The sequence below is a fragment of the Patagioenas fasciata genome, chromosome 15, assembly GCF_037038585.1.
Source record: "Patagioenas fasciata isolate bPatFas1 chromosome 15, bPatFas1.hap1, whole genome shotgun sequence".
Lineage (NCBI taxonomy): Eukaryota > Metazoa > Chordata > Aves > Columbiformes > Columbidae > Patagioenas > Patagioenas fasciata.
In genome coordinates, this window is record NC_092534.1 from 11,158,149 (window position 1) to 11,171,057 (window position 12,909).

At 51.3% G+C, this 12,909-nt stretch overlaps 1 protein-coding gene across 2 annotated transcripts in view; it reads right to left on the bottom strand.

Annotated features, from left to right (window-relative positions):
• The window catches only part of PRKCB (protein kinase C beta), a 108,085-nt gene that overhangs the window by 62,198 nt on the left and 32,978 nt on the right, over positions 1-12,909 (bottom strand). For both annotated transcript variants that reach the window (XM_065850363.2, XM_065850362.2), the window contains exon 3: positions 1,568-1,650. In XM_065850363.2, the coding sequence (XP_065706435.1) occupies positions 1,568-1,650 (83 nt within the window). The remainder of the gene's footprint in view (positions 1-1,567; positions 1,651-12,909) is intronic.

Below are 12,909 nucleotides of genomic sequence, written 5' to 3' on the forward strand. Positions count from 1 at the left end.
GTACCAAGTGGCAACTCTTACACGGTGAAAACTTAGATTGAATTTAGACCTTTCCAGCCCAGGCAGAGGCTGCTCAGTGACCCACAGCCGGTCAGAGACACGCGTGGGGAGCAGGACCGGGCTGTCCTAGGGCTCCTCACCGCTGTCCCCAGCTCTGCCCCTTCCCCAAAACCTCCCGATTACCAGAACCCCGCAGGCAGCCGGTTTTGGGCAGGATGCCTGGCAGCGTGTTTGGCCTCCCTCCCGCTGCGTGTTGCGCTGCCTGCTCCCACTGCTGCTATTTTTAAGGGTGAGAGTTGTGGTGCACTGTCGTTTCCCCGATTCCAGCTCTTTTCTCCTAGCAGTTCCCCAAATTAGCCAGTTTCCACGGTAAAACACAAAACCTGCCAGACAGACCTGAAAGGCACTGGCAGACCCGCGCCAAGGAGCCCCCAGCAGTGCCGCTGCCCCAGCGCTCCCGCTCGCTCGAAAGCCCGGGGGTTTGCCAGGAAATTCAGTCCTTGCGGTAATCAGGCATTTGGATGGGTTTATATTTTCTAAAGAATGACAACACTGTTTTCCAGAGGTCAGACCTAGGCTGGCGTTTCCCAGCAGTTTTGTTCTGTGTGATGCTCCCCCGTCACTTCTGTGTTTTCTGAGAGGGTCAGAGCAAACGCAGCAACACTGACCATGCAGATCACACGCGAGTGTGAAACGTGCCTGCAGGGTCTTTTTCCTTTGAGAAGGCTAAACATACATATTGGTTTAACTAAGCCTGCAAGGTGATACAAAGCAGACACAGGAGCAGGGATGCTGCAGGTGAGCGGCTGAGAGCCCCAGTGCCAGGTAACGCTGAACAGCCACAGGAACAGGAGCCTGACACAGAAATAACAACGTGGGGCAGTGACGGCTTTGAAAAAGTGATGAGCTGAGGAGGAGCAAGGACAGGCACATTCCCTGGGGCTGACTATAGCCCAGCAACACAGAAGTACCTGTTAAATGACAGCTCATTCTTTCGGGTGAACCTGCTTTAGCCGGTGGGGTGGACTGGTTGATCTCCAGAGAACCCTTCCAACCCCAGCCATTCTGTGATTCTGTGTATTTCACTTGTGACAAAAGGACCTGATCAAGGCATTGAACCAAGCCCAGCCAGAGGAGAGTTGTCTTCAGCTCAGGACACACTGACCAGAGTCTTCAACTAGAAGTTTAAACCAGTTTTCCAGCATTTAGTGCTTCATGCATTTTAATTAATCCCAAACCTAAAACCTCAGTTGAGGTGGCAGAATCTGGAAACATCATTTTACTGATGGGGAAACTGAGGCTGTGACTCAAGGGACAAAAAGGAGCCATGGAAACATCTCTGCAATCCCAAGCATTCTCCCGGCTCTGCCAATAGCAAGTTATTGGATGATTTGAAAGTGATTTAAGTGTATAGGAAGTATGTGAGAGCCCATGTGACTAGGAATAATCAATTAGATCCATGTGAAATAACCGCACAGAAGCGCCACCAGCCAGGAAAGCTGGAGAACAACACCTCCAAACCCCCAAACCTTCACAGAACGGCGTGATCCAGCAGGCAGGTACTCACATCCGAGGCAGGGCCCTTGTCAGCGCCGGGGCAGGAGAAGGTGACGAACTCATGGCACCGCTTGTGCACGACGAAGCAGCAAACTGCGAAGAGAAGACAGTGACGGTGTCAGGGGACAACGAGGGACAGGTACCACGTGAACACAGAGCTGCAAAAATAAACAGCTATTATGTCTAAATTATGAGAAGAAACATCCAGGACTCTAAAAAGGTTTCTTTAAGGAAAGCCTGTGGTAGATTTTTAAACCTTATTGAATATCGTCAACAGGACCAGGCGTTTCAGTAAAACTAAGCAGAAACAAAATGTTGAGTGAATGTCAGAGGAGGGCTGGGAACCTTATGTTCGCTTTGAGCTCACTGTCACTTGCGGCATACGCTCTGAGGTCACCACCGCGTATAAAAAGAGGGAGAATCTGGCATTTGTGGGTATCTGAGCTGAAAGTGCATGTGTCCAAAAATGGAAGATTGTACCGACGGGAACAGGTGGGCAATTTTCCTCCCACAGCTCTGCTTTTCTTCAACTCCCCAGCCTCCATTTGCCAGACCAGAAGACATAAACGTCTCCCTCTCCTCACGCACGTCGATGACAAAGTCACCCCTCTGGGAACTGTGCAGGAAAATTCATCCCAACACGCTGTTACCCAGACTTTCCAGCGTGAGTATCCAGGGCTAAATCCGTACCCCTTAAACCACCAACCCCTTACAGCGCATGTTAATCTGAAGCTGTCAGCAGTATTTTTGCAATCTGTGCAGCCAAAGCATTGTACTTAAAGGCTAATTTCTTCCCAGAACACCAAATAAGCACCTTACTTTCAGCCATAGACCTTAAAAAAGCCACTCAGCACAGCAGGTAACTACACCTGAGGGCCCAGGTCCTTCTCCGGGGGTCTCAGCTGACTCTGTGAGCAAAGCAAAGCTGTGCAAGGCTGCCTTTGTCTGGGGAAACACAGGCACCAACCAGCTCTGTCCAAGGGCTCTCGGATTCATCGCATCCTTTTCCCAAGAGCTGCAGTTACACTAAATGACAGAGCAACGGGAAGATGAGATGCAGAGTCTACTGGGGTTCAGAGAAATTGAGCACGTAAAACAAATGAAGCAGTGCAAAAACAAAGCAGGTTTCAATCACATCACTATCAGACTTTTCCTAAGGAACAAAAGTAATGTTTGCCATTATACTCATAATCCCCTTATTCTGCCCTGCACATCCAGCTTTAAACTTTTTCCCTTTTCACATTTTTCATTACAAAATAACCAAACTCAAAAGGTTCGAGAGGCACAGCAGCTGCCAACAACTCTCTCCTCGTAGGACCTCTCACTTGCTTTCCTGAGTCTAAAAACCAAACATTTTCTTGAAAACATTGCTCACCATTTCTGTCATTTATACACAGAGACAGAGGCATCTGGGAGGCAGGCAGGAAGGAATTACAACTCTATTAGCAAAGATTTGTCCTGAAGTGTGTGCACAAATCCAATAAGGTTCTGCGACATGGGCGGCCGGGAGGGTCACACTGGTGCTGACATCCAGGACAGGTTCCCAGCGGAGCTGAGATAATTCCAATCCAACACTAAACCAGATTGCTGCCGGGCTGAGCTTCCTAACGCCATTCCTAATGCCATAGCTCAACAGGTTGTGGGACGCAAACCTGACTCTCAAAAGCAGGTAAAAGAAAGAAAAGCAAGGGATTAAAAAGGCTCGTTTCTGTCCCTTGGAACCACCTTGGCTATTTCTACATGTGCTCACGGCTTTACTGCCACACACGTCTACCTGAGCAGGGCAAGGGTGGCTGTCAGCCTGGCTTTACTTCGGGAAAAGTTGGAAGTCTGACCTTTCAATTTTTGCTCCAGCAGGAAGCCGCGGTGCTTTGCTTTCAAAAGCAACCTCGTGTCATCCCCCCTGCTCTGAGCAGGGCCCTGCTGTGCTGGCACAGCACCGGGGACCCAGCACAACAGGGGGGCTCAAACGCATTGCGTTCAAAAATTCAAAAGTCAGAGGCTTAAGTTCTGCGGCGCACAAGAAGAATCTGCTGTGGCTTTCTGTGCTCTGCTCGTTGCACATTCAACTTGTCAGGCAGAAGTCAGATGAGAAGGAGAAGCAAGGAGGGGATGTCAGAGCAGTGAGAGAAAAGAGAACATGGAGCCAAGTGATGGAGTCACAGCCGTGCCAGTGACACACACGTGTGCACACACCAACCCCGGCGAGCTGCTCGCTCCTGCTCTGCAAACACACAGCAAAAGCAGAGCACATTCATCTCACATTCACTTGCATAAGCAGAAGAGGTGAAATGCCCATTTCTAGTGGCAGCGACTAGAAAGACAATGTCTGAGAAGCTCAAAACCACCCTGGACTTTTACTGCAGCCTCTCCCCCATCTTCTCTTAAGGTTTCATTGAAGAGTTTAATTATTAAAGATGGCATTAAATATATTCACACATGGTGACACTGCCTGCTCTTTGAGGGCAGATCTAAAGAACACACTAGAAATACAGTATTTTCAAGTGGGAAAAATAACTGCCATGTGTTCAAAACCTTCATATTACAGTTCAATCAAGTTCACTAAACGATAGCCAAGTCACTGTATGTCATCTTTGTGGTGACCAAATATTTAGCAAGAATAGCAGCTTCTCCAGCAATCAATGTTAATATGGATTGTAAGGACAATCTGTTGGGAGATGCTGAACAGTAACACTTCCCTCTGCATTCAAAGCAAGCCAGGGGCTCTGTGCCCACTGCAGCAGTGTGGGCTTTGCAGCCAGCGCTGCTCTGCAAGCCCCGGAGAGACCAGGCAAACGTTTCCTGCATGCTCAGGTGAATACTCAACCCATGCAAAAAAGGAAAGGCCAATAGAATTAATCAGGTATGGGAGTTCACTCCAGTAACTCTGCCTTAACTCCAAAATGTGCATCCTACCCAGCAAATGCAAGGAGATTTCACAGATCCTCCCTCCCATGACTAACCCGGAGCATTTCTGTGCTCCCCGCCAAGCAGGAGCTCCAGCTCCCCCAGCCGCGGCACCAGGACAGGCAGCGCGGCAGCTCCGGAGCTCCTGCTCCCATCACGCTGCAGCCTTTCCAGCCTGTATCTCTGTCAGTTTAGAAACTACAGTACAAGCAGCAGCTTTCCCAGGTTGCTAATTAGACAGTTAATTTGTAAATCTTATTATATGGATAATAAAGTTATCAAATCCCACTGGTGAGATACAAACATCCTGAGTCATTTATATACAACAAAAATGAAACATTTATCTTTGCCATTTGTTGTTGCAAAATGCAGGAATGTTCACTGGCCCTAAACTTCTTTAGCACCACCTCCACTGCAGGCATCTGGGGAGACATCTCTGTCCTGGGGGAAGCGCCAGATACAAACCCTACAACCGCCAAGAGGCAGAGCCCTCCAGCTCAGCCACTCTCCGCAGCCTTACGAGACTTGCTGGAACGCACATTTGTAATAGCAGCCCCAGCACAGCTGCTCAGATCTGGGCAGAATTGCACCAAATCAGCAGGGCAAGATCACGCACCTCCATTCCCTGTGATCCTCGTGTGCTTTCAGTAAGAAATGTCTCCTAGAAGGTTGTTTTTTCAGAGCTAAGGACCCACAATAGCAGCAGGGATCCAGCATACTTTCGAGCCCTCGGAACTAGCCTTATTTTGAAGAACAAAAAGAGAGAAAACAGTAATGGTGTTGCTTTTATATATACACACACATATACTTAAAGGCTTCTTGGTCCAAATCACAGCTCAAAATTCTCAAGAAAAACCACAAAGCAGCTTCCCAAGCTGATCGCAGAACCTGCCAACCAGAAAAAGCTCATCCAAATGCATTCCAGGAGCATGCACATTGCAGAGCACGTGTCCGGCTGCAGCTCCAGCACGGGCAGGGACCTCCCGGGGCCGCGAGCGCCGCTCGGCAGAGCATCCATCAGCTCCGGCTGCTGAGCGCAGGGACGCAGGCCAGTACATTAAAGCTCTTTTCAACAGCGGGCAGTCAGGAGCTGTTGTACGTTTGCGTGTTTTGGAACAAAGCTGCAAATTATTGCAGCAAACAGAAGCCCCCCGTATGTCCTCCACAATGGCAGGAGGGCCAAATCTGGTGCTTGATTGCACTGCGTGGAAATATTGCTGCAAAAAGATGGGTGGAAGGCTCCTAATTGCTGAGGACTTTTGTCATCCCAGCCCCACAACCAGTGACCTAGACAAGCTGTGAGCTCAACGCTGACCTGGAGATGAATCCCATTCAGCACCACCTGCCCCACAGCTGCTGTGGGTGCCCCAGTGCAGGGCAGGGTCTCACCTGGACCCTGAAATTGTCCTGCCAGTCAACAGCACAGAGCAACAACAAAACCTTCAGCAAAAGTAAAAAATAAGAGAGGACAGACCTCGACATTAGCAAAGTGCAACTGGAGAAGGGCAGGTGCTTCCAGCATTGCAAAGCAGCTCAGGCAGCAGCGGGAGGGTTTGAAGATTCATCACCTTGACATGGGGAGAGCTGATGGGAACAGGCAGCTCCCAGCACTCGGGGAGCTGCGCAGGGCTCGAGCACGGCAAGGTGTCAGCACCAGGGCTGCTTTAATACACAGGGACCCACCAAGAGCATTCGAGGTCATGAGGCACCAGGCAGAGCCACTAATAAGGAATTTCTGTGCAGTTTGTCACTATGGTGTAGCTAGTCCTGCAGGAATGGACAGTTGCCTCATCCCTCTGATGCTCCAGGTGAAACTCTGTCAGAGGGGACAGGGAGAGATGTTACAGCACACCAGGGACAGCTTTGATGGCACTCGAGGGTTGCCAGGCCAGGCTGGGCAGTCCTGGCCAGGGGGATGCTCAGTCCAGCCCCAGCTCTGGGGGCTGCGGGAGGAGCGTGGTCCCCCTGTTCGTGCCCCAGTCCCACCCATGAGGGGCTCCCCCAGCCTGGGGCTCCTCTCCCCTCCCCACAGCATCCTGGGGAGCAGTCCCGGCCATGCCGACTGCCCCGGTGATGGGCAGCACCATCATTGGTGCCTTTGTCTCTCCGGGCTTGTTCACAGTGTGGCTGTATGCTGAGCGTTGCTTGCACACACACCTTCCTTCTTTAGAGTATTTTCTTTCTGTTTACAAAATGTAAACAAATGCAAAAGAGTTTCCCAACCATATGCACCATAGCTCACCTCGCACGCTCCGTCTCCATTCACATTATTTCCCAAAAGCAGACAGTTGGGCAGTTTGCCCAAAGATACAACAATGCTCAGAGATTTGCTCTTAGAATACAAAATCCTTCCCAGTCCAGTGGCTTCTACCCAGAAAAAGCCCTTTATCAAAGATTTAAGCTCCTTATACTGGCACCAGTCTACCCAGGGAGGCAGCCCAAGGTGAACAAAGGTATTCCCAGGAATATGAAAGCCCAGAAAAGTCTCAGGGTTAGCATTTTATTTGCAAAGTCCAAGTATGTGAGGCTGCTGAGTCTGTCCTAGACAGCAGCACAAGCTCTGGGGCTGCATCTCTGCCCACGCTCTTACTGCCAGGACACATGTTTGGCTGATGCAGCAGCCAGTCCTGTTCAGAGTGGGTCTCTTGAGGCCATTTTGGGGTCCCACTTCTTCAGTGTACTTTGACCTTGCTCTTTTTGGGGTGCTAGAAGCACACGCTAGAGGGAAAACTGCCTTTCCCCATGCCCTGGTCACGCTGCATGAACCCATTTGTGGGGGGAGCTGGATGGCTGCGAAGGGTCACAGACACCAGAGAACGAGCAGTGGTGTTGGGCCACCTGAAGCACCATGTCTCCACACAGCCCCAGGAGAGCCCCCACGCTGCCTCCAAGCTGCAGCATCCCCAACACAAGCCCTTGGCCACAGGGCCCTGGCATCAGCCCACAGCACAGGGCTTCAATTGCCAGGAGAACACAAACCTGCAGCGTACCCGGCAGGCAGAGCCGGGCTGGCTCGGGATGAGAAATCGCTTCCTGAGCCCTGCACACCATCGGCTCGGAGCCTGCCACATGAGATCTGATTAGCCTCATCTCCCAAACATTGTTAGCTGGCAGGAAGGTATGCAGCCCTCCTCAAAAACCCAGACTCTGTGACAAACGACTTCCTGCAGAACGAACCCTGCCCAGCAGCTCCATGTGGCACAAAGCCACGCTGCCTTCCATTTGATCTCCATTTGTTGCTCTAATTTCATTGCGTGAACTCCTTGTCCTGATGTTCTGAAGATGGGGCTAATCGATTTTCCCCGAGTCCTTCATGAAATGAATAATTCAGCGGAGTCATCTCTTCCCAGAACACGCGTTCCCGCGGCAGGGAAGCCCGTTGTCCACCTCCGCCAGGCAAGGAGAGCTCTGGAGGCACCAGGAACACTCTCAGATACGGTACGTCAAACAAGGCAGACAGATGGAGAGTTAACAGAGCCAGAATAAGGATCAAGCAAGACTCATTGAAAAATCAAACCCAGGGAGGAGTTAAAACCACCCCAGAGAGCTGATGGAGCCGTGATTTAGCAGATGGTTCTAATATCACGAAGCTCAAAGATTATTTCAAGCATCTCTCAGCGCATAGCTGCTCCCTTACAACCTGTGGAAATTATCACTTAGATAACTTTTCCATTTCCTAAATAACAAGAGAGTCAGGAAACAGCTTGGAATTCAGATTAGCAAAACTGGAGAAAATAATATAACCAAAAAAAGATTTTTAAAGGAGCTTTGTGTTGATCCACCTACGCTGGGCAAACCCATGGGGTCAGATGCATTAGCCCGGCTTTGCCCCGATGATGTACTGAAATGCACCACAGCCAGCAGTTGCCTACAATTTTCCATTCTCACGTTAAAGAATAAGACTCACTGCACCAAACAACAAGTCAGTGAAGCATAGCAATCATAAAATAAGGGGAAAGTTTCCAGGAGGGGAAGTCCTGAATTTCTGACAGCATTTTACAGCTTTTAATCGCTTACAGCACACAGAGAGAAGCTGAGCTGAAATTTGTGCTATTTGGATTTAATCCCCGGCTTTGGTTAAAAGCTTTCTGGAGTTCTCACAACACAACGAATATCTTCAGCTCCTCATCAGGCCTCAGCGGTTTTCCCGTTGTCGGCTCCACAATGGTGCTCTGGGATTTTCGGTGCCGATTTGCACCGTTGGACGTGCAGCCCCAGCACGGTGACCTGCACGGCAGCAGGTGACAGAGGGGACAGGGACTTGCAGAACAGGGGTGGATGCCGCTGACTCAAGCAAAAGATAAAAAGGGATGTTGGAGGTCAGGGAGCACCAGAAGGCATTTCTGTACAGTTTGGTTTCTTATCGAAAAGGAGAACTTGTTTTCTTAAGGAAAAGGGGGAAGATAAAAAGAGCGAGGGAGACAGCAGGCTGCTCTTCTGCGAGGTCTCACCAGCCTCCTTTCTCTACAAAACTCTGATTGACTGAGCAGCTACAAAGACTCTCAATCCAAGAAAGTGATTCTTATTCAGACCAGTTAATTCTGTGCTAACGGTACAAAGAAAGCTTCATTACAGATTTGAAGAGGCCCAGCCTTGCAAATTAGTGCTGAGAAAGCTGTCATTCAGTGCCAGGAAGATAAAACTGCATTTCCTGGTATTTCTAAAGAAAAATCAGCAGGATGTATTTTTTTTAAAGCTATACAATCTTCCAGTCGTTATAAAAACAATTGGCACTGTCCGTTCTGCTCTCGGCAGATCCTGAAGCATGTACAACGCATCAGTACAGGCAGGACTTTGGCCCACGGCTCCTCACCCCGGGCTGGCTGCTGGGGAGGGACGGAGCATGGACACAATGGCAGCACCAGGGCCTGCCCGGGCTCCACGAGCCGTCCCCAGCCCAGCAGCCCCGTGGCTGATGCCATTTCCCCTTTTCACAGGGAGGGGACGATGCTCCTGCTCCTCCGGTCCCCAGGACCCTTCCCCAGCACCAGGGAAGGACTGAGCCCTCCAGGCAAGGAGTCAGCAACAGGGATTCTGTGCCTGAAGAGCAGGAATCCTCTCTTCTGTGAAAATCCTTGTTAGGGAGAGGGCAGACTGAAACATCCTCGTTTATTTAAGCTCCTCACCTGCTCATACACCCAGTACCTGCTCCAGGCTTTTTGCTCACATCTCCCGTTCACCCTACAGGGAGAGCTCCCAGTTCTCCAAGAAAACCAACCCCTCGCTGCTCTGCTTGCTGTTTGGGAGGGGAAGAGAAGCAGCATTGGCTCCCAAACAAGGTCGTGTCTGCAGAAACCCAGGATCCCACAGAACAGCCCCCCTCCAGGCCCGTCTCCCAAAGCCCGCAATGCCAACCGGCCGCTCTGCACCCATACCAGGGCTGGCAGCTATTTCCAGAGACACAAAGACATTAATTTTACATTAGAGCCTCAGCCTGGCTCAGACTTTAAATACTTCATCAACCTTTCTCCCATACCAAGCTGTAACAGTGACTCACTTTCAGGCTGAATAATTTACCCCCTTGCAGACCCAGGTCGGCACAACGCACAAAGCGGCGGCCACTGCTCTGCCAACTGTGCCAGCAGCAGCTCTGTGACCCTCACCGAGCCCCCAGCGCCCGAGGCAGCTTGGGGACAAGGTGCTTCTCATCAGCCGAGCCCAGCACCCCCCAGGCTCTGGTACATGGAGCAGGACTTGCTGCAACATTCAAAGCCAGACAAGAGCCCAGGATGGCTTTACCCTGTCCCAGTTCCTCCATGAATTACAAGTTTGGGGTTGTCCTATGCAGGGACAAGGAGACAGACTTAATGATCCTTGTGGGTCCCTTCCAACTCAGGACATTCTGTGATTCTAAGTCTGAGGATTCCCAGGAATGTTCATTTGTTACTGATGCTGCAGGATGAAGAGGAAAATGCATTCAGGTGTCGAGGGGTTTCACGGGCAGGATCTGGGTATTTTTGAAGGCTCTTGCAGACGCCATAATCTCCTCCTCCCCTCTCTCCTCCCGCGGTTCACGGATGACTGAGCCTTCCAGGCTGTGCTGTCTCCACGCTCTGGTGCTCACTGCATCTCCCACCCATGGCGCAGCACAGCAGCACCTGCCTGATCGCCAAGTCCAGGCTGGCTCAGATACAGCCGCTGAGCCCTTCCCCAGAGCCCAGGCTCTCCGCTGCCCATGGCCCTCACCAAACCACTGCCCACGCTGTCACAATGTGGGCAGGACACTCCAGAGAGCTCTCGACATCCTGAGCAGCACAACTCCCCCCATCCCTCCCACACAGCCCGCACTGGCTGCCTGGCTATCACTGATCTTGTTCCTTGTAAGCCAGTTATGACTCAGCCACCCTTTGAGTTCCTCCACAGGGCCAGATGAACTCAGCAGGTCCCAACACAAGTTCTGCCCCAACCCTCAGCAGTGGTTCCATCCTTGGTCCCCAGGAGGGAGACGACGTGGTGGGCACAGCAGGAGTTTCAAAGCGCACTCAGCTGTCCCCAGTGTCCCCCTGCAGTTCTGAGCCCAGCGCGGTCCCTGGGTAGTGGCACCAGCACAGATTGCTCCCCCAGGGAACGGTACAGGTGTCCCTGGAGCAGATGACTTCCCCTCACACTCCAGTCCCACCCCTGAAAGGCACTTGCAGTTCAGATCTTCCCAGCACACAGTAGGAGAGGAGGAGCCCATCACTCCATTCAGTGCAAGCAATGCCTCTGGGCACTTGTTTCCCCAAAATACGAAGAGTACAAAAATACAAAGAAAGGACAGCCTTGCAGAACTGTAAAGGGAAACCTTGCTGCTCTCTTTGCATCAGGACAGCAGAGAGACCCTATAGCAGATATAGGATTAGCTGCCCCAGGCATGGATTCCAGCCCAGCGACTGGGAACTGCACCCACCAACTAGGGGTACAACTGGTGTCTGTGGTTTCTCAGGGTAAGACCTTGTCAACAACAATCAAGCGGATCCAGTGCTTGCAGCACCCATCACACAGCAGCAGCTGTGATGAAGAGGAGGGGGAGGAAGGCTACTCTGTTGTTCACTTCTGAAAGAGACATCTTTAATATTCCTTTTTTTTTTTTTTTAAAGGGGTTAAATATTTTGAGCCCAGCCATGCACTTTTAGAAGGATTTGAGTACATATGAACAAAACATTCAAAAAAAGTCTGCAGCTTTTATATGAAATACCAGTAATGAATTGACAACATCCTCTGCATGACAATGAACGTATTGAAGCCAGGCGGGATAAGGAACATCAATCATCCACAGCAATATAATAGGTGTGGGTGGGGAAGGGGACAATGACAGCATTAGAGCTTGGATCGGGGAAAGATCTTCATTGCTCCCACTACGTGTGCCAGAGGAACACTGAAAGGCACATCCAGGCTGCGAGGGAAGGGGCTGCCCAGGCAGTGGCACCAGTAATCCCGCTGGCACAGGGTTCACCGGCTGTGGCAGAGGACAGGTCCCTCCACCCAGGACACGGCAAAAGTCCCATTCCTGCTTCCTCTCTGAATTGCTTGGGCCAACAAAGCCCAGCAGCCTCAGCCCCAGCACCCAAAGCCACCCCACGGGAGCTGCTCCTTTCTCCCCCTATACGTGCCTGTCCCCTGACCACGCAGGGATGGTCGCACAGGTACGTGGCCAAGTCCCACCACAAATCACACTATTAAGTGACCAATAAAAGCTGTTGGCAGAATAGCTCACCTGCAGAATCCTTTGCAGAGTGGCTGTTTGCAGCAAGTGGAGCTGCACGCCCTGGAGTGGCCACACGGACCCCGCGGCTGCAGGGCCCCCTGCACTGTTCCCCAGACCCAGCCACCTCCCGGGATGCGAGCGGGGCCAGTAGAGAAGCTCAAAGCAACAAGAACAAAGCTGTCAATATGTTTCCCTGCACGAAGTGCACAGGGATTGCAGACAACTTTCTTCTCTGCTCCTTTTCCCTGTGCCAGGTGCTGTTGCGCAGACCCACGCACAGAACCAGGGGGAACCGCACCAGCCGTGAACCTGCCCACACGCCGGCCCCAATAGGTGCCCTGAATGAACGTGCTATTCCCTAATCTTTAATTATAGCCAGGTGACATGGTGCAGCAACACCAACAGGTAATTTTTCACATTGGAGTTGGTTTCTTTCCCCATTAACATCCCCTCTAACTAACCTGTTTCTTAAAATCCCAAATTATGAGCCTCACACTATTGCACACAGAGAAGTTTGTCAGGGCCTCTGGCAGTGAGCAGGACGGTGCCGGGCTGGAGCGGGACAACCCAGCTCCTGGAGCCATCCGGTGATGGTGGAGGCGAGCGGGAATACTGATGTGTTGGTGGCTCCCTGGGGATCACTGGTGGCGGAGGAAAAGCCCTTGGGTGCGGGTCGAGGCTTCCCCAGATGTAGGACTGATGGACAAACTCCATTTCTACCTTACACAAACAGGGACAGGCAGCATCGAGGTGACTGC